The following is a 23,543-nucleotide window of genomic DNA, read 5'->3' on the forward strand; positions in this document are numbered from 1 at the left end:
TTGACTTTTTTCGATTTTTTGATTATTGTAAAAATTAGGAGCAAAAAAACAGATTTCATACATAAATGCTCCTAACTCTTAAAATACCGAATTCAAAACTCGATAAAAATCTAATGTAAGGGCATAGCTGCGGTTGATAATATATGTACAACAAATTGTGTCAAAATATCTTCAATAATGTTAATATCCAGACAGGAAAATGAGGACTACGTTTGTATGAAAAGGCGATTTCGAGCGGGTCGTCCACTTTCGTCTTAACAGATTTGTGTAAGTTCGTGTTCGTCTCTCTCCCTCACTCAGCGTAAGCGTGAGCGAGATGGATGTGCGTGCCCGAGATGCCGTATTTTAATTTTATTTTTGTGCACGTTGAAATAAATATTAATAATAATCGATACGTTCCCTCAAACATGATATTGCCGATTTTAAAAAGAAACATTGTTAGCTTTTGTGCATAATTTGTTACAATTTATTAAGTGCATTTTAGACCTATGGTCGAGATTTTTTTCCACCGAGCGAAAGTCCAAAACTCAGGATTCGAATCGATACAAGCCCTCGAGGAGGCCCTCAAGATTGCTAATTAACCCCTACCCATACCCTACTCAAAGTGTTGTGTTCCTGCCGGTGAGTAAGGTTGCCAGAGCTCAACGAGGGTGGGAGGGGGTTAGGGTCGGCAACGCGCATGTAACTCCTTTGGCGTTGCAGGCGTACTTAGGCTACGGATGCTGCTTACCATCAGGCAGGCCGTATGCTTGTTTGCCACCGACGTAGTATTAAAAAAAAATTAAATTTATGGCAGTCGTATTGTGATCCAAAAAATCATAAAAAATGTGAACATACTGCATGTCATGAGAAGACCAGATGAGCACATGACAAAAAGTGCAATAAATTAAGCCTCCTATCGGGACCAAATCCTCGTGGCAGACCCCTTACTACATGGATGTCATTTATTAAAAAAGTCCTCTCCAATAACAATTTTCTATGACAGTCTAATTGCGGCCTAAATAATGAAATGAAACTGCAAACCCTACGACATTACGTCACAACACATGGCAAAAGGAGCAAAGGGGAAACGCTTTACAAAAGGGGTTCTGGCTATTTTTTACCGTACTACCTATATTTAACCTGATAAATTGTGATTAGGTATATAGTCGTTTGGCGGTCATCACACGATGCGGATTCAGGATGTGTCGACGATGTGATAATGATAACCGCCTTAGATTTATTTTATTCCTAAGTATGACATAAGATTTTGTTTTTATATCTTTGCTTGATGTTTACAATCTCCGTTTAGGTAACTCGAGAGTATTTATTTTGTTATCATAAACTAAGGATTACGGAATCACGCTTACAGCCTGAATTTTTCGTTCAACATAATTAGGCAACGTAGCTGAAAATCTTTATTCCAAACCTAGAGGTCAGATATTTTGGTCAATCGTATACCTAGGACATCAGTCAGCTAGGTTCCAGAGTTATGGTATAACGTGCGGGTTGAGCTATTGAGGGAAACGGGCACCTCGGCAGTCGGGGAGCAACCGGCGCGCCATACACACGCCTCACGCCCTATCGCGGACAACCCGAAGATCGCGATACAACTTATCTCTTATCATCATAACGCGCTTATAAAAAATGATACATCGAATTACCTCACGAGTGCCCAGATAACACGGTACCGTGATAAGGCGTAAACGATTTGATTTAGTTGCAATTTTGTTAGTCATTTAAAATACTAAGAAAATTCGTGTTGTTTATTATTGCAAAACTTAAGTTATCAGTTAGTTCAGTCAATTCTTGTGTTATTGTGAGATATGTTATTAAGACTGTAAACAAGTAATTTCTTTGCCTTTCCGTGAACTTATTAACAATGTTCAAAACATTGTTAGTTCTTCCGCTAATTTTATTGTGCAGTGTAAACTGTGAACCGTGTAGAAGAATTGAGACTGTAAACATTACGTATGGTGAACAATTTGAGAACAATTCAATATTCTATGATGGGGTGGAGTATATCGAAGGCTCGTGGTACGACATTGAAGAAAACAATGAGACTGTCAGGCTTGGTTGTCCATGTATTGGACGTACATGTTTGTGGAAGTGCTGCCCAAGCGGTCAACTCTTCATCAATGGACAATGCGTGGAATATGACTTAAAGGAAATTAATCCCTTCAGTCCACAGATATTCAAAGACAGCGAAAGCCTGGACATAAGGGCACATGAGCATTTCTTCTATATGTACAACAATAAGCTGTGTGATTCTCGGTATTTGGTTGACTCGATGTTGGGCGAAGGAATTTACATTCAACAGGTCTGTATTCTTCAACACGGCACGAAATAGAAAGATCCGGTACAAAGTATATACATCCATTGAAATGCTACATAGCCTGCATCACAAAAGTTTTTGATCTCAAAAACCCGCCGGCCACTAATCTAATCCCTTGTTTGGAACTATTTCGATGGGCCAAGTTAATTAATTATGAATAAAATAAAAATAGCGAAGGTGTTAAGTAGTTAAGGTGTTGTGTATTACTGACAATAAACTATTGATGGAATTAAAGGTAGCTTAAAACTGCGTAATCTGCCCCACCACACGATTTACTAAAATTTTAAGACAATTAGGTATGTACTCTACGCGTTAAATATGCTAATTAGGCAAGATGGGGCTAATTTGGCTTTTTTTTCTTCATTTTCATTCAAGGAACAGTGCTTAACCTGCATGAAAATTATGCAAGCCGGTGCAATAGGCATCAGGTTCTACGAGTCAAGACGCCACACTACTGATGCAAAGCCCGATTCTGATTTTACGGTTTCGATCTTATTTTGATACGACTCCGAAGATAACTCACGCTGATTGGTGTATGCGAAAAGAAGTGAAAGTCGTGCGTAAGATGCGCGCTAACCACTAAGATGATCGTCAAGGTCACGTATCAAATTTTGAATCGACCATACGGAGGGTGATGTTAGTTTTCTTACGACGTTAAATATGAATGTAGACCAATCGCGACCAATGGACCCGGGTACGTCCTTAAACTACGTCCAAAAGAGAGGTATGGGCATTGTGAATGTCATCTCGTTTTGTGTGGTAGGGCACAGCCAGTGGATGTCTTTCCAGATCTAGAGGCTCTAGAGCAGAGCCCAACTGGGGAAGTACCTCCACTTTATAGAAAACAGCAGCCAAATAACACTAGACCAGACCCGACTCTCTCTCTGTGGCTCTTGACGCTTGGAATTCGTGTGCGTGACACCGCTGTATTGGCCCCATTCTTATTGCCTGTAAGCCCCGTCCTTACTCGTAGATATATGTCAATGTAGTTCATGCCATCCACGACGGCGCGTAGATTTGCCAAATGTAGCCTTGAATAACATGATATTACGAGTCAAGGCACGCGTCTTCGTGAATGACACGATTTATACAATAAACCGCATTTTAAAAACGACCTGAAGAAATTTTAACCATTAGATATCGGTAAGGTATGTGGCCAACGAGTAAACCCATTACGACCAGAGAACTCACAACTCATTACGATGTGTCAAGTTATCTTGTGGATAACTTAAACATAATGTAGAAAAAAAAAATAGGTATGTAAAATAGATGAGCAAAAACAATAGGGTGACTACTATAGTCATTGCCCACTATAACAATAAGATTTCTATTGGCTTGTTTCTTTCCGATTTTTAAGGAGTGGCCAATATAGTAACTGATACTCGTAGTGACCAATAACTATAGCAGTCACCTCAAATTATGTAGGTATTAAAAGGAGAAAGGAAATTTTAAATAATTTTCCTTGAGAAACAAGTTTTTTTTTTATTTGGTTTCAACTGAGGGAGGTAACACAATCGTGTTCGGTAGTAGGGGTCACGGACTTTAATTGTTGATCCATTTAGCGTTCTAGCTAATTTGGTTGTCAATACTAACGGTATGAAATGTCCAACGTAAACCCTAAAATGGCTCAACAAACAACATTACAGCAGTCCGTGATTGTACTAACCCAGGATTAAACTTGGCGGCGTGATCATCTGAATTTGAATCATTAGTCATCGCTTAAAGTAAAGAGTTTAGAGTAGGAAATCTATCATTGGGAAGATTATGGCCCGCAACGTCTTGAACTGTCTGACGAGTAGATTAATGTAACGAAGCAATATCTCAGTAACTAACTGCTTTGGCTCAGCGATCCAAAAAGAATCTTGGCCTCCGAAACGAGAGAACGCCACCTGTCCTGATCCAGCGCGGTTTCCATGAATTGGCATTCAGCCGACGCAGGTCCGCCTCCACGATATCACACCAGCGGTACCTGGGGCGCCCGATCGGTCGACGGCCGGTTGGTCGCCCCAAGTACGCTTTCTTGACTGCGCGATCCTCCCCTATTCTGACTCTGAGTAGGTGACCGAGCCAGCGAACAACCCTCCCATGGAAAAAAATAAAACGTTACGAAACCGAATAAAGAGAATATCTCAGTAAACAAAATTTAAAATCACTATCGAATTAACTTCTTAAGAGTCTGTTGTATTTTACTCTCTTACTTTCTTTGTGTAACAATTTCTATCAACGAAAACTATTTTGTCATACTCGTATTATCACCAACAGTCACACGGCTCAGTTAGGCGCCATTCATTTATTACCTGAGACGATTTTTGACAGTTTTTGTCCCCCTCCCACACCTATGTAAGAAAAAATAAGGATAGGCCTCCACCTCCCCCCTTTATTACGTAAGAATCTAAAGGAAATAAATCGGATAGAACTAAAAAACCGGCCAAGTGCGAGTTCGTTTTACTCGCGCACCGAGGGTTCTGTACAAACTTTGAATTATCTCGTGTAACTATAAAGTACCTATACTAAGTACGAGTATAATTGTGTACAGCGCCATCTATCTGCAAATTGTCTAACTATTTTGCGCGATGTAATGAACGTATGTTGGTATTTGGAGGATAATTCTCTATCGTGTGAACCGATTTAAAAATTGTTCTTTAATTTGAAAAAAGGTCTATTTAATGTAATCTCATAGAAATTTTAAGAGTTGGTTGAATTGCAAACTGAATTTGGAAATGTTTTTTGTTTAAAAAAAAGTTATCAAGACAATTTTAGCTCTTTCAAATGATACCCCACCTGACCTTGTCACTAGACTTTGAAATTTTGTCCGCTCTTCATATTGGACATTTTCCATAGTTATTAAAACTAAATAAATAAATAAAATCTTTCTATGTGTCTGGGTTAGCGTTGTTCAAAACAATTCCAAATTTCAAATCGAGAGCTCTCTAGTGGTTCTCGAGATATTTAGCGATGTGACAGATAGATAGACGGACGGACGGACAGAGTCACACTTATGATGGAAAATGGAAAAAAAAATATCATTCCCCCACCTTATCCTCGAAGTTTACGATTGACAAAATAATGTTATTTTTACATAATAATAACATTATCATAAAGATTACAGGAAAATCAGACCTATATCTTCATAATTTTTATTTTAAATAACAAAAAACATTTTGTAATTTAATTTGCAACTGAATCCCGTTTGCGGGTGTTTATTATAGTTGAAATTTCTATAAGATTATACTAAAGGCACTATTTCAAATAAAACAAAAAATATTGAAATCGGTTCACATGATAAAGAATTATCCCTGAAAAACCAACATATATACAGATCGCACAAATTAGTTAGCCAATTCGCCCATAGATGGCGCTGTACACTATTATGCTAATAGTATACTTCTGGTCAAAAGTCTTTAGTGATTATAGTTACATGAGAAAATTGAAAATTTGTACGGAACCCTCGGTGCGCGAGGTAAACGAACTCGCACTTAACCGGTATTTTTTTCTGAGGTCTCCCCTACCTACTTATTTAAAGTTTGAACATGTCATCTCGTAGGAACAGAGGATGACTCGCCGTCTGCTTGCCACAAAGAAGATTGTGCACAATAACTAAAGGATAACAGTTACGCAGTATATTTTTCATCCTGTGTTATGTTCGCAGGATATCGCATTCAGTAGGTAGAGGTATATATCAAATGAAAAACCATTAATTTTTGCTAAACATAGGCGGGGGTCAAATAGATAGCTCTTAAATATAAATATCTGGGAGCACGGTAGTGTCCCCGCCAAGACGAGCAAAACGAAGCATAAGGACACTACCTACAGTACCTACCTACTATAGTGGACTTATTAAGCATAAAAAAATAATTGCATAGCTCTCATACTTTAGATTTTATTCATATCTAAAAAACCCCGATTTCGTCACTGACTCACTCACACACTCACTCACTGATGATCATTAAAGCCCATAGGGTACTTCCTGAAGTCCTAGGAAGCTGAAATTTAGTATATAAGATAGTATTAGTACACTAACAAAAAAGAATCAATAACTTGAAATTTGCCGTCACTAAGGGGGGTGAAAAGGGGGGTGGAATTTTGTATGGGGAATCAATAACCACTGAACCGATTTAGTTAAAATTTGGTATATATATAGTTTTTGTTATGGGAAAGGATATAGAATAGTTTTCAACCCCAAAATCACCCCGTAAGGATGAAAACGGTGAGGGAAAAAGCGTTAGGGGGAAAATTTCATACAAGAAGTATTGTATAATAAACAATAATGAATAGTGAATACAGTTTCACCTTAAGTCCCTGTGACGGTAGCCAAACGGCCAAGCCATATATTTTGACTAAGGTGTAGAGTTCGTTTGTGAAGTTAGGGCTTGTAGAGTTAGAAGCTTGGCTCTACAAGAGATTTGATATCTATTTGACAGTGCGAGCCTTATGGCCTCGTCTTGGCAACATTTTACATGAAAATGTTTTTGATGGGATAAATATTATAGGGACATTCATTACACAAACTGACTTAGTCCCACGGTAAGCCAAACATTCTTGTGTTGTGGGTGACAACGATATATACATATAATATACAAACACTTAAACACATAGAAAACATCCATGATTTAAAAACAAATATCTGTGCTCATCACACAAATAAAATACCCTTACCGGGATTCGAACCCAGGACCATCGACTTCATAGGCAGGATCACTCCCTCACTACCCACGTACCCACTAGGCCAGACCAGTCGTCTTAGGGCCCTCTATCATTAACTTTCGTATAGGATTGTACAGTAGGTAGTTATTTTTGTAATAGTATTTTATATTGTTTATGGCAAAAATCAAAGACTTTGCTAATCCTTAGCAAAGTAATAATTTTGTTTTAATTAGAATGGATTTCCGCAACGCCTGACTCTATTCATTATTTGCGGGGGCTGTTCAAAATAGGGGGCCTAAATAAGATAATTTTATCAATTCTCCGATCAACAGTTCAAAGCCAGTTCTCCCTTTTTGTGATGTTCAAGGAAGTCTAACCACGCGTCTCAATATTTGAACACGCGAGATAAGGAAACGACAACGTCTGTTGACAATGGTCAATTGCGTCGGCAATTTAAAGAAGAGCGGACTCATTGAGTAAGCAAAGCAGAGTGGATTTTCGGCATGTGTCATCGGAGTTTTATTTATAACAAGGTCTCCCAACGTTGCGTAGAGTCTATCCAAAAGAATAATACTTGTATTAATAGTTATTTTAGTACATAATCAGTATAGTATTCGTATACAACGTGTATTGTTGATACGACCACATAATCAAAGGGTAATAGTTAGTTTAGGCTACATTCATAGGTTTTATAAAAAATGGATGACATATTTTCCATATAAAATTATTCAGCAAGTAATGTATCACTACCATCGCATTAATGACGCGACGTCACAACTGTCACAAATGATCACGATGTACAAACAAAATATAATGTCACTCTAAATAAAAAAACGAAAATAAATTATGCAGTAGTGTTTAAAAAGTAAATTAAAATCTGCGTTTAAAGTAAAATAAAAACATAATTGTGATTATATCAAAAATACACGCAGAATAGTAGTTTCATTTTCATCAGTAATGCAGCTTTCTGCCCTTTCCTTATTGCCACCTCTCTACGCCCGCCTACAAAAGTACAGTACCCCACACCCACTTCAAAAAAATATCGTTTTCTTTAAATGGTAGTTTAATACAATTTAGAGAAGATTTATAAATAACTTTGCATTCTGATTGTTTTGATAAGGTGTTAACTACACGAGCCAATGGGTACGTAATATAAATAAGGCATGCAGCGTATCGATGAGCTCATGCAGGCGTATTTTCTTGTATTTTCACGTTTTCTGCGCAACACGTTAAAGTAACAGGGTGCATATTGAAAACATTACCTATGACAACTACTAATATTTACATTGGCTATTTTATTGTTTTCCCATTTTACGTGCTTAAGTCAGAAGTTCAAGTGAGAATTTGTAAATTCTGGAAATAATATACTGCTTGTTGTGATTTGTGGTTTAAGCTTGAAATGTTAAATAAAATACCGTACGCCTGTACGTAAATATTGAGCCATTATTTTGGAACATGTACTGGCCGTATCAAACAATATCGCAAAGTGTGCTTTCGAATATCTCAATCTGTGAACGTGCGCCTTTGTCCTACTAATCACGAAAGCCGTTACAGAAATATTGTAAAACTCATTATATAGTAGTTTAGGTATTGGTACTTACCATATTTTCGCGCTACGAATTCCAAAGTCACACATATTTTTCGATGGTGGTTTCATCTATTATTACGCTTGGCGGGGCAAACTTAAAGACGTATTGAATTAGTATTAGATTGCCATTGAATATTCTTGCTGAATACGGACGTGGATGTAAAACCAATGTGTTTATTGTTTCAACTGGCGCGGTTGCAGCGTGCGCTGTGGCTGATAATTGCCATACGCTGAGAAAAATCTATCAAAGTATACAGGAATCAAAAGATGGTATAAACTGATGCCACATGTTCAAGGGTTTATGTAGGGGCCAACAATTGTAGCACTAGCAAACGTGTTGAGAGACTCTATGAAAATATTTATGTTACCGAATTAATCATATATACATTTGATATTCGGTGACATACCTACTTACTAAAATCGCAACCACAAAAAAGCTCATGAAAACGGGCTTATAAGTAGGTACCGCAATATCCGATTTGAGGTTCGCCGCAACTTGTCTTGTCTACTGGCAATACGCTTGTATTTTAAATTATTGTTTCTTATTGACAAAAATGAAAACCCCAACTAAAATAAAAACCTGAAAATAAACAGGAATTTCTACTGAATCCATCCGTACTAAACCAATTATATAGTTTCTATTAGTTTCTGATGTGTCTATATAATAGCCACTGTGGCCTCTCTAAAACCCAATACGAAAGCTCAGCGGAAGCTCATATAATAATGTAATCAATCACACTCAAGTCTCTCTTATTCAACTGAATGGCAACGAATATAGCAATTATACGCTATTCTTTCAAGTTTAAGTATTATTTAACAGATCTGCTGTATTTCATTTATATAATCTTTATTATAGGTAAGCACAAAAGAAAACTTATAGAAAATAATGTCAAAAAGTGGAATATAGGCTTCCCAACAGTTTTTTTTTCAACAATTTACTTTTAGTTCCGACACTCGCATCAAAAATAATACGAGAAGATATGCCGTATCTCGTATTCGACTAGTATCTAATTTATGGCATGTTTTCAGTGTGTGAATCGAGTGGATTCGCACCGCAGTCGTGTAAATAGTAACGCAGCTGTTCAGCATCACACTTAATAGTACGTATTTTACTGTAGGTACCTACCTAAACGTGAGTTACAGCAAAAGAAGGAGTTTTGCTACGATAAGAATCGAATAGTGTCGCGCTTTCATAAGTAAGTAAAACTTAGCCTAGTCATTTATATATTGAAAATAGAATGGATAAAATACCGATAGTGTTTAATTTATGAAACGTTGACCTACTCTGTTTATGTAGACAGGTATCCTAAGTAAACCATAATATTTAGTAGCTAGTCTTGCTAGGACACCACTGCACCAGTACAGGTATCAGCTACGAGCGAAATATGTTGTGTGGGCTTTTTAGCCTACATTATCATCAATAAACGAACCATTTAAGTACAATTCAAAATACATACAATTCACCATGCCGCAGGGGGATAGTTTTTAATTATTTATTTTAAGATTAGTTTTATTTATTTTTAGATTTAGATTTTAAGTTTTATATGTAGTATGTTGTTATTCCCAGATAAAATAATGAAAAATTTATTATTATTATATAAATAGTCTATTGTAATTAGCTTATACTTAAAATATCAGTCGCCATGTGCTTTGTGTGGAGCTAACATATCAACTTTAAATAGTGTATTTTAATTATGTTGTTAATCATTCAAAATTACATTTTGAACTTAAAAATGGTAAATCTCAGTCCTCTCGCCGCCGTCAATAATCGGTTCGTTTAGCTGTAAATAAATTACTGAATGCCTATTTGTATATTTCTCTTATCGACAGCTACAGTGCCTGGAATTCTACGGCCAGACTGTTTGGCTATTCTGATTCATTCACATGACGAATCGAGCTTTACCTCGTGCTGAATGGAAAAATAAAATCTCATTTATTATGACATAATTAGTTATGTTAGGTAGCTCTGAAGAACTAACTTTTGTATTAAGACATATTTTTTATGCTCCGAAGACAATGCTATTCATAATAATGAGTCATTGTTGATATAATTTTAATTGGTTGACTGGTAGAGAATGCCTTAAGGCATTAAGTCCGCCATTTGTACCTTCATGTATTGTACAATAAAGATTAAATAAATAAATTTTTATCGAAACTGTTATTATCTACCTTAATAGCTGGATCGCGATCAAGGACAACGTTTCCCGGGATTATATTATGGGACAGTTTTTTTTTATAAATGAGATAAAGATTATTGTGGCAATATTGGAACCGCTCCAGACTTTCATGCATGCCTGAGTTTTTCCTCAAGGAAATAATCATGAGTGTTACCTACGAGAGAATAAGTTTGATATGTTTCCGCGTTTTTACAATTGTATGAGCATTCATGCCTTCGACTTTTATGAAAATGAATTAAAAGTGGGTACTATTTAAAATATACAGTGAAAGTACAATATAACTGCAGTGCATACTTTTAATGCGGTATAATAATGCAAGATTTCATTCTGAAGTCAGGATGGCGGGTGGACCTTTTTTGTTATATATCTCATTTAACACCGAAGGTTCAATATGTTTATAAATATTTCGTTCAAATTCGCTGAAGTCTCCTGATGTTTACTTTTCCTCTGATTTGTGTTATGCTTTTACATAATTTTCACCATCAATGCCTAGTAAGCAAACGGTAGGTACTTTACCGGAGCTCAACAATCTCACGACATGGTATACGTGCATCTGTTGCAATTTATGGGACTAACGTGCTATGCAGGGTTTTAATTTCCTTACAGCTTACCTTACCCTATATGATTTTTATTTCAAACTAACTGTACATGAATTCCTTTTTGTCGTACCTACATACAATGCAGGCTCCATGTGCCTTTTAATTTTATTTTTCCGAGTATCTTTCGTAACTCGGGCAGCTATAAAATGGTCGCTGCTATACCTATTTCTTTTTCTATTTTCCACTTTCTTTGTTGCATATTCGAGAGCATTTATCCGCAACGCTTTCTCAATAATGGCACGAGAAATGTTGAAATTAACTGTTAAATAAATTTTTGTCCCCAATCCCTACTAATATTATATAAACGTAAAGGTAACTATGTCTGTCAGTCTACGAGTATAATACCTTGATCACACGTACCGAGTACAGACAGCAACTTGGTATTCGACCGAGAGAGTAGGTTGTGGTAGGGTGGGTGAGCAGGTGTTTACAGATATACAGTAGTTTACACGCAATTTGCTTTTCCTGACGAGTTAGTTCACTTTCGAGAGATTCGTCAGTCTGAATGAATAGCAAAAAAAAAATCATTACTCGCCGAACCCTACTGGCAATTGTTTCTACAATTCGCAAAGTACAACAGATCATAAGGACCATATTTATCTGAAAAACAATAAATGTTTACTGCAAAACCGAGATCCATATCTGCCTCTCTCTCGAATATTCAAGAGCGATAGATGCAGATAGCGAAACCTCACCAAACTTCAATCTATAGGGAGCGTGCATGTCACAGTAATAATATATACTAATCTATGGCGAGGCGTAAATGTTTATTGTTCCGATGTAGCCCACAAGATGGCAGAACCTACTATGCACAAGAAAACACGTGACGTGTAAATGTACATGTTTATGGTTCCGATTCAGGCCGCAAAATGGCAGACCCTCCAACGCGCACGGTCCCTATATAATAAATCCTAAATATATTCATAGCAATTTGATATTGTTATTGCAAATACCATATGCAGAGTAAGCTTGGTCCGAATCTATCATTCTTAGGGATAAAGTTACTATTAAATACTGGTGGTGGTGTTACATAATTCAAAAAGCTTTTGCGTCTTGCGTTCCAAAACTTATACCGATATGAAATTGTCCAAGATATCTTCAATATTGAGTAAATTAGAAGTTATTATTATTATTAGTCTTCAATTAGACGTGCTATGAATTCCGAATTTTGCCCCTCGGGCACAATCAGGAAAACAAACATTGCATCAAAGCCATGAGAGACGCTTCAGATTCTGTCTCAAAACGTAACGTAACGTACCGTATGGTATATGGCTTTGTTAACCAATATTACGAACAACAAATATGAGATAGAGACATATATTATTGTTTTTTAATTTCAATAGTCTTGGCTGATCTACTGCCGGACAGTTTTCTACTACGATCGAAGCGTAACTTTTTTCTGGCCACCGAGAAGATAAGAAGACATTTAGATTAAAAGCTAACATTTACTGAACTAACCGATATTGGTCGGCCCGTCACGTAATGCGGGAAAAACGTTATCCGTAGATACATTTAATTTATTAGTTATTAGACCAGGCATAAGGCCTAAAATCGCTAAGACATTTACTTACATTAAGGACATACCCCTATTTGTAAGTAGGTAACACAAAAATGATAAACAATAAAAAACTTTCTATTCTATTCTTATATGGTATAGAAAAAGATAATTGTGACTATACAGGCAATAGGTGACCTAATAATCGTTATTTTTTGTACAGAACGGCAGTATGATGGAGGACGTCGAAGGCCGTGTGCAGTGGCACAAGCCAGGCTACTTCTGTGTGGACATTATGATCACGGACAACATCAGTCGCCTTATCGCTGGTCCATGCCATCCGACTGAGGTCCCGGTCGACGACGACAGCAAGACGCTTTACGCTATGTATGCTGCAGGTAAGTAAATAAATACATAAGTAGTGACAATATACTCACATCTGACAGCCACTAAGTATACAAGTCGAGCATAGCTGGCATAGAAGATACAATATGCTCGCTCTGGGTCCGAAGGACTCCTGTGAGAAACAGTACCATAACAAAACATGGTCCCAGCAAACAGAAAGTATGAAACTTGTGTAAGAAATAATCAATTAATCACCGAGCAATGAGAGATGGGAGTCGTGAGATAAATCTTTTTTTACTAGACTATAGCTAGAGATAGTCTAGATTATCCCGATGAATCATTTAAGCGCTTGCCGAGTCTTTAATTTCTCATAAAAAGGGCGGAAGACTAACAAAGCGCTTCTATATAAAGGCTATAAATACAAGTCCCTTTTTATAGCCTCCGTAAATAGCAAAAAGCATCAGAGGTCGTTTGGATCGTTGTTATTCAGATACCAGTCTAGTTTTAAATTGACCGCCTACAGCCTGCGGCCCCACCATTTCACAAACCCTTCCCTTCTTCTTGCTTAATCGGATGTAAATTTGTCAGGAATAATGGCAAATTTAAACTTGGTCGGATCGGAACATTGGAAAGATATTTTAATTACTTATTAATCTTATTATGTGCCGCTAACTAAAACTCGAATGCTTTCCTGCGTTGTTCCTTCTTGTTGTACAAATTATATACTTAGCTGGTTAAACGATGGATCTAGGTAAGTATATATACCTAGTAATTGTGTGTTCTTGGTTGGAAATATTTTATTAATCAATTCACAATCTGCCAATCAAAATAAATTTATTTACATAACAAATGGCCGAAAGGGTGTTATGAAACTTATGAATATTTATCATACATGTTAAGTATTATTCACAGTGACCGATCACATCCACGTTTCAAAATAATAATTAAATAAATAAAAATACTTTATTGCAGACAACATTGATCAATATAGCATCTATAATTAAAATTAAAATTGTATACAACTAAAAAAGGAACTCTTTTCGTGAAACTGTGTGTTGGAATTGCATTTCAATTTCAATCTAGTAGAATACACATGACCCGAGTAATCAATGGGGTGCAACTAAACAAATAAAACACATTAAATTTTATACCGTATTCCCGCGCAAAAAGTTACAAATTCAAACAGATTTTTCATTGGTTGTTATGGTTATGCCTGGTGGGTCAAACTTCTATAGATTCCCCGAGGTTTTTACCGATGTTTGGCGAAGCCAATCTATTCGGGTCATTAACTCGGCACCCTCTAGTTAATGGCTCATAAAACTCATATTACGCTTAGTTTTATCGCTTGTTAAACCTTCGCATTGTAAATTAGACGAGAAAAACTGTTTTATTACAAAAAATAATTTAGTACATTTGCGGGCAGCAAGCTGAAAATAAAACCTTTAAATATGTATTTCTGTAAACTTCGTGGGCCAATAAATCTTGTGTTCGAAGCTGATGGATGAATCGATTAAGTAAACTAATTAGTACTGTATAAGTTTACAGTGCACACTAATAGGTACTTTAGTTTTACGTACCTACATTATACTTATCTTTTCTTTTTGGGTCAAGTAACGGACCTCTAAAAATAGTCATTTTATCGGCATAGCTGCCGATAGGCAGTGAAGTATTTTCTCTTATTACTCGTAGGTATGCACTTTATACTAACATAACTAGGTAACGTATGATTTAAGTTAAACAAAATCGAGCCAATGCATAATTTCTCTAATAACATAAAGCTTGTACCTAAATAACACAGGTACATATTATGAAAAGTGGTTCCGTTAGATAATAACAACAGTTGTCTGCAGCCAAATTACAGCACTCACGCTATGCATGCATGTACGTACACCACCACTAACATCAGATTTTAAATATTTGATTTTCATTTGACTCGAAGTGCATAATTTTTTACTGGCGTATCAAGATGTACTGTCAGTAATATTTGGTTTAAGATGTTTATTTCTCAAAAGATTACAAATAATCACTTACTGAGAAATACATATTTCAACTTAACATAACACAAAGGAGAGGGTAATATAAAATTAATACGAGTATCAAATTAAACTTTAGTAAAGTTCGAATTCCGCTCTTGTAACATTGCATTCTCTACTTATATATGAAAGCCTCCATAGCGCCTATCTCCACGACAATGCTACGATATTGCTACGGCGTAGCATTCTGATTAGCCACGATTAGCGTAGCGATAACACTGATTACTTGCAATTTGCAATACTATCGACTACGAGTAGTTGATGCTTTTTATTAGTAGTAGGTACGATAATCTACATACATACCTACTTATACAGGTACTAGACCGCAAGCCGAGAACAAATTTCCATGACCAATCGCCTCCCGGGTGAAAACTCGTGTAGTGATTAACGGCTATGTATGATGAATGAACCCTCGTGGACATCAGCTGCCACCCACCCATCACTGCCTTAGTGGGTTGAAGAATAGCAGTCACCGATACACGTTAAAAAATAAATAAATTTAGTAATTGCCTCCCGTTTGATAGTTTGCAAGATGATTTTGTGAATTATAAAAATCGTCAGCCGGTTGTATCGCGGCGGAAAGAACGTCAGCTGGTCGCATAAACATGTAAAAAAATAAGCACTTTAACTTTTTTTATGATAGTGATAACAAAATCATGAAACTTTGCATGGAGCATTCCATCGAGCGTTTCAATAAACGGATTACGCATACTTTGCGAACATAAGTGGTAAGGTGCGTATTTTTTATATGTTCTGTTTTGCGTGACCAGCTGACGGTCTTTCCACCGCGATACAACCGACTGTAAATTTTTTCAATTCATAATAGCATCTAAACTATCACATAGCAAAGTATCAGCCGAGAAGCGATGATTAAGGCGACTTTTAAGTCTTATCTTATGTAATACTAACAAAAAATGGGATCACTGTTATCTTGAAATAAAGAATTGATTGATTGATTGATTGATGATTCCGCTTTTTTCTTATGAGGTACGGCCAATACTGGAGAATGGAGGTTCTAATAATTCGTGGGGTACCAACAATAAAGAGTAGTGTATAGTTTTAATACACAGGCGTCATGTTGTGCACTTCTCCTCGTCTTCCTTGCGTTGACCCGGCTGTTTGCCACGGCTCATTAGAGCAACTGTCGTTTGACCTTCCAACCCAGAGGGGAAGCTAGGACTTATTGGGACTACCGAGTTCGGCTGTCTCACGATGTTTTCCTTTACCGATAATCCCGATACTATTAAAAAGACAGCGAAAATAACTAGTGTCCGTCATTTCTGTGATTAAATATACCTTGTTTATTTCAGGTCTCCTCCTATCGGCTCCATTCCTCTTGGTCACGTTTCTGGTGTACGCGTTCATCCCGGAGCTGAGGAACCTTCACGGGATGTGCCTAATGGCGTACTGTGCTGGACTTATCGTGGCGTACCCCTTTTTGGCGTACCTTAAGATGCACAGCGGTACTGTGGGTGTGGGGAAGACGGGCTGCGTTGTAATAGGTGAGTGATATAATATTTATTGACTAGGAGATGGATGTGGCGCTCTAGGTGGGACTCATTGTAACGTACCCCTTCTTGGTGTATCGTACGATATACATTGGGACTGTATAGGCAAGACTGGTTGCGCTGTTATTGGTAAGATAAATACACACTAATCAGAGGCACACTGCTGTGTTTACGCACTGCGCAGAAGCTATGATATACCTGGGTGCGTAGACAAAATATCAATCGTTAACTCTCCGTAGCGAACGAATGGCAACTATGTCTCTGTCGCACTAATATGGAAGAGTGATTGAGAGAAATAACTACATTACGCTACGGAACGTTTGGCATCTTCTCTACGCACCCTGGCTGCGTAGCCAACGTTACAATCGTTAACGCTCCGTAGCGTAGCGTAGTCATATCTCTCTATCGCTCTTCCGTATTAGTGCGACTTTCTTTCGGAGCGATTACAGTAATACCCCGCTTTACTCGACCCCGGATAACGCGGATTCGCTATAACGCGGTTTTTAGATCATATCTCTCTATCGCTCTTCCATATTAGTGCGACTGTGCGATATCCACGTTGATTACGCGGGCTGTACCCTTTCCTGACGTACCTCAAAATGCACAGCGCGCACACTCCGTGGGCTTTATTGTGGCGTACCCCTTACGTACCTATCTACCTCAAAATGCACAGCGGGAGAAAAGAACATTTTTTTCGGAACTTAATTTATCGTTCACTGCTTAAGATTAGAGATGATTAAAAAAATCTATCCTATCTTTGTTTTTTTTTTAAAGTTGTGTTATTAGGTGTTAGCTCATTGTTAGCTAGTGCAGGGTGGTAAAAAAAATACGGCTCTAATATATTTAATTGTGTAAATCTGAATAGGGAATATATATGTTTTATACAGACTTCTTGTTTTCTTTACGCTTCAGTGGAAACTGTTTAAGATATATAAAAATTTTATTCCCAAAATACACATAATCCATAAAATAAATCGATATGAATTAATTGATATAGCAAGATAACGACTAATTGAATATTGTCTTTTCAGGCAGTTTGCCGCACCTATTAGTACATAAAACAAAGGATTAATTATGATATGAGTGATTAAGTCATGCTCAGATACCTACCAAGAATTCCCTTAATACCACATGCTAGTTTTACTCTACGCTAAACGAATAAACTTGACACAATTTAAATGGAAGTCGAATCAGAAACTCTGAAAACGCCTACATTTGTCCATGATTCAGCCGGGTTTTACACATAGATAGTCCATCCTATAGGTGTGACAAGGACAAACAATAATAAAATAGCGCTTTCTCTGCTACTCCAATGAAAGATACATAAGGCTATCCCGTTCGGTCATTTCCCCGCACCGCTCATACCTGATCCAGTAATACTAGATTCATGGTTTTTCACTACAACCTTGGACCCTTTCGTACCCTTACCCTTTTAAGTTACTCTGTGAAACGTCAAGTCGAAGACGAACACTAACGAAAATATATGAACGGCTCTTTATTGGACGGTTGACGATAAACAAAAGTTAGGTAGATAGAAAATGCATATCTTATAGCACTTACAATGGCCGAGGTGTAAGAATTTCTGGACAAATGTCCATATTTCGCGACCATCCGAAAAGTTGACTTGACATATGATATGAAATAGCATTTAGCTTCGCCATGTCCGTGTGTCTATCCGAGGCTTTGCTCTGTGATAGTTAGTAATAGAAAGCTGCAATTTTGCATGGATATATAAATTAATAAATCCGACAAAGACGCAAAATAAAATCTAAATCTGGACCCGGGTATGTCCTTAAACTACGTCCACAAGAGAGGTATGGGCATTGTGAATGTCATCTCGCTCTGTGTGGTAGGGCACAGCACAGCGGATGTCATTCCAGATCTAGAGCAGAGCCCAACTGGGGAAGTACCTCCACCTTACAGAAAATCGCAGCCAAATAACACTAGACCCTACTCACAGTGTTGTGTTCCTGCCGGTGAGTAAGGTTGCCAGAGCTCAACGAGGGTGGGAGGGGGTTAGGGTCGGCAACGCGCATGTAACTCCTCTGGAGTTGCAGGCGTACATAGGCTACGGATACTGCTTACCATCAGGCAGGCCGTATGCTTGTTTGCCACCGACGTAGTATAAAAAAAAAAAATCTAAAAATCTACTCGTTTAGGGTACCTCCCCTACATTTTTATTTTTATTTATTTTTGCTTTTATCCAATAGTGTGGGGTATCGTTGGATAGGTCTTTCAAAATGAATACGGGTTCGTAACAACTAGGTACTGCAATAAGGCATTAAAACTTAGTCAACTAGGAACCCTTATAGTTTCGCCATGTCCGTCTATCTGTCTGTCTGTCCGAGGCTTTGCTCCGTGAAAGCTTAAATTTGGCATGGATATATAAATCAATAAAGCCGTCAAAGTCGAAGAATAAAATCTAAAAATTATTTTTGGTACGTTCCTACACGTAAAGTAGAACGAATTTTTTTTTTTGCTTCAACCCTACAGTGTGGGATATCGTTTGAAAGGTCTTTCAAAAGTAATAGGGGTCTTAAAGAAACATTTTTGGATAAAGTAAATATATTCGGAGATTATCACGCCGAATGAAAAAAAATGTGTCCCCACCTCTAACTCAAAAAATATGAAAAAAAACGTGGAAATGGAGCTTAAGAAAGACATTAAATGAAAACTATAGTTATCGCAAAAAGTTTCCCCTTCATAGTAAAAAGACGTACCATCCACAGTTCATCCCTTGGTTAATAATCTACTATACTTTAAGCTTCCAGTTTAGCTTATTGTGACGGAAGAGTAACTACGGAACCCTACTCTGAGCATGGCCCGATATGCTCTTGGCCGATTTTTTTAACATCACGTCAGTAGCAAATGAGCATACTATCTATTTACAGAAAGAATACTGATTATATTATTTAGAATTTTATAAAACCGTTTCATCTGACACTCTTTGTTGAGAGACGGTCGTATACCTCTTTAGGTACTACCTACTAACTACGATGATATAATTGGTATAGCCGAATAAATAAATTTAATAATACAAATCGGTCATAGCGTGTTTTAAAATATTAACCTATTAGGTAAAGAGGCACTTATCTTATACCTTTAAACGAGCAATTCTTATATATATATTTCCGGGATCTCGGAAACGGCTCTAACGATTTTGCTGAAATTTAGTATATGGGGGTTTTTGGGGGTAAACAATCGATCTAGATTAGTCTTATGTTTGGGAAAACGCGTGTTTTCTAGTTTTCATGCGTTTTTCTTTCGACGCAGAATATGGTCGCTAATTTCGTGTTGCCGGCCACTGTCCGTCTGGTCCAGCAGGTTAAGAACTGGACTGCTAAACGAGTGTTACGGGTTCGAATTTCGCCCGGTAACTAACTTTTGTTTTTTTTTATATGTTCAAGTTTATATATAATTTTTTAATTTTTATTGTTTTAGACAAGTTTAATTTAGTAAAAAAAATTAGTTAAGATTATCACCTATACACTACCATATTACAATAAATAGTTATAACCGAGCAAAGCTCGGTCACCCAGGTACTATTAATTAATAACATTAAAAAGTATGTCACATTAAAATGACGTCACAACAAGTGTCACAACCTGATACACATATGATATTAAGCGTATATGATAATGCCAACAGTGTTTTTTATAGAGATGAGAGGGCAGATCTCTGATGTCAATCAATATTATAGAATCTATCGCTTGCACGGGACTCAAAACAAGCACTCGAAGAAATATCAAACTTTGCTCTCTTGTTGTACAAATAACTATTTTGCTTCCAGCGAAACCTTGTATAAAATCCATGTTCTGGAGTACTAATTAGCACTCATGCAATCAGTGGTAACGTACAGTTGGCACACCTATATTAATTCACTTAATTTGACATAGTAAATTGCATTTCCCTCCCTAATTACTTGTAAGTAGGCCTGCCCTATAGTTTCAATTAGGCCCCGCTTTTCTGGGCGTGGACAAGCTATAATAAAGTATTTTAATGTAGCTTCGTTAATTAATGGAGGATATTATTAATATTAATGTGTTATTGTTGGAATATTAAAATGTTAGGGCTTTTTTTCTTTTATACTACGTCGGCTTTTATTACATATATGAAATGTCTGACTCTGAGTCTGCAGCTGATGTATGTGCTCGTTGTTACGTACTTTTATAGAAGTGTATGCACCATTTTTATACCTAGACACAGTAAAGTTGGTCTGTGCTAGACTGCTAAGTGAATACCAAAACAGGCAACTACAATTAAACTTGCTATAGTTCCAATAGTTTGTTCTTGGCATTGGCACTTACTAATTGATATGTTGTAAATTCCTTTGGTATTTGGCACCTAACGGTTTCTGAAACCGAAACACTACAGACAAGTTTCCAGTAATAACGGCATTTATAGCTTTTAAAATAGGTTTAATATTGTAAACAACTGGAGTGTTTGGACGGGAATAGATCGGGACGCGTTCTCTATCTATTTTGTAATCAATTTAATTAATAAATTATATATAAGCAAAAAACAGTGACTAGGGAGCTAAAACCCCGATTTCCGCCGGGTTTGCAGTATGAATAAAAAAGCCCTTTTGTGTACACCTTTTCTACTACTACTTCAGGAAAAAAAGGAAAATGTTGGCTCCAGCTTGCCTCACTGCCCGCGTAGCCAACATGCAAATCGTTAACGCTCCGTAGCGTAGCGTAGACATCTCTCTCTATCACTCTCCCATATTAATGCTACAGTGACAGTTGCGGTTCGTTAGCTACGGATCGTTAACTATTGGCATGTTGGGTACGCGGACTAATAAGTTTAACGATCCGCTAGTGCTAGTTTCCATTAATTGCATTAATAATAAAAACATCGCAGTGCTCTACGTGGCTTTAATTCTATAATAAGCTTTACGAGTAGCATAGCAAGGTTTCAAAATCTCAAGTTTATGCCCAGGAGAATGCAACCGGGACAAATGCAAAGATGAGAGAAATATGAGAAAAAACAGACACAAGGATTTAATAATTTTACTCTAATATTAAACAATATACGTTGTCGATAAGATTCTACGAAGCAGATTTGCTACATACGGCGTAGTATTACGATCTAATCTTAATAGTGAATGAGTAAATATAAGTCACATTTATAGGCCTTTATTGTTTTGATGCTACTTTAATACTTAAGTTTCGTGCTACAAAAAGATAATCTGTTCTGCAGAAACCGTATTCAAGAAGGTTTCCCTGAAAACAATAAAAGAGCAATGAAAAGAAACGCTATTCGTAATTTTCTACTTTACATTGAAAGACAAATTTCCAGAACAATTCACAACAAAGAAGCACGAGGTATTTTACAGTTTAGTTACAAAATGCCAGAACTATTTGTTCTAATTACCGTTCTAGTGAACTAAGTTACTGATGGTGCAATGGAGCTGAGACTTTAAGAATGATATATGCCGCTACTTTAATATAAGATAGTAGTTCTGGTTCTGGGAAGTTACTGCCTCTAAAACGATGCCGTGCAATTGATGTGAACTCTTGCAGTTTGAAATTCTGTATCTATAATAAAAGAGATTGGAGAAAAATATGTACTAACACACATAGGTACACTTCGTTGAAATAATACTATTTTGGAGACAAATGAGAATATACCTCCAAACAATTTTTTTTAAACTAAAATTTTGAATTTGTGCTCTAACGAAATCTCAGAACAGTTGAAGTTGGAACTGTAAAAGCCATGTAAGAACAAGTTGAAACTTACCATTAGGCGGCCCGTATGCTTGTTTGTCACCGACGTAGTACAAAAAAACTGTAAAAGCCCTGCAAAACCGCTGAAAGACGACAATATACCTTATTTTTCAGTTAAAATTATATTGGAATATAGATTGGTATTTCGAAGTGCCTAGTGCTGTAAATTACCGTTATAATAAAATTATGTTAGTAATGTACATGCACCATCTTGGTTTCAGTTCCAGACGTTTTATTTTAATGTGACAATATTTCTAAAAGTCGAGTTATTTATAAATGTTATTGACAAAACAATAAGCTAACTAAGTAGCAAGTTTTAAGTACGCTAGTCACAGATTGATCACGAATTCAATTATTTGTTAGTAGTCCTTCCCTCCTTCCTAACTTCGAGGCTTCGTCAACATTGCTTTAGAGATTTATCTAATTTGTAGGCACAGTAGTTACTGCTATCGTGTTAAAACGCTATAAGAATAGCAGGACAGAGTATTCATTTATTCTTGTAAATCAATCAAAACCTGAACCCACGCGGCCTTAAACTCTACTAACGAGTGAAACACATTTTTAACCACACTAACGCGAGGAACATACTTAAGACATTACAGATAAATTATAAACGAACGTAATTAAATATTTATCATTCAACATCATCACTCAAAAGTCAATTCTACTAGCTAATGAGCAAACATCTCGAAATTTCCAACAACAACTTTCTCATCAGTTTCTGTATAATACAGGAAGCTTATAAGCTAATGTGGTGAAAATATATTCAGCAATAAGGATTACGTCTCTCTTGTGGACGTCAACAAAGTTAAGGGCTATAAAGCCTAATTTTCTGCATAAACCATTATGTATAAAGAAATAGGTATTTACTGTAACCGTCCGTTACGGTTCAGTTCAATTCGTAATGGTTACTTTTCAATATTTTACAATTCTAATTAATGTTCGGCTAACACAGGTAGCTAGGTTGATTTGTGCAGAATTGTTCTATAATATTTATTTATAGGTCCGATTATATTTTTCCTGTAAAATTTATAGTACTTAATGTTAATATGGAAAATACACTTTACACATCATATAACCTATAAAACTTAAAATCTAAAAATAAATAAAA

General features: G+C 36.7%; 1 protein-coding gene across 3 annotated transcripts in view; it reads left to right on the forward strand.

Annotated features, from left to right (window-relative positions):
- Positions 1 to 416: 416 nt before the first annotated feature.
- The window catches only part of LOC133524334 (G-protein coupled receptor Mth2-like), a 46,970-nt gene continuing 23,843 nt past the window's right edge, over positions 417 to 23,543 (forward strand). For all 3 annotated transcript variants that reach the window (XM_061860297.1, XM_061860298.1, XM_061860299.1), the window contains exons 1-3: positions 417 to 2,299; positions 13,041 to 13,215; positions 16,506 to 16,697. In XM_061860297.1, coding sequence (XP_061716281.1) covers positions 1,862 to 2,299; positions 13,041 to 13,215; positions 16,506 to 16,697 — 805 coding nt within the window. In that variant the 5' untranslated portion in view covers positions 417 to 1,861. The remainder of the gene's footprint in view (positions 2,300 to 13,040; positions 13,216 to 16,505; positions 16,698 to 23,543) is intronic.

The sequence above is a fragment of the Cydia pomonella genome, chromosome 13 (assembly GCF_033807575.1).
Source record: "Cydia pomonella isolate Wapato2018A chromosome 13, ilCydPomo1, whole genome shotgun sequence".
Lineage (NCBI taxonomy): Eukaryota > Metazoa > Arthropoda > Insecta > Lepidoptera > Tortricidae > Cydia > Cydia pomonella.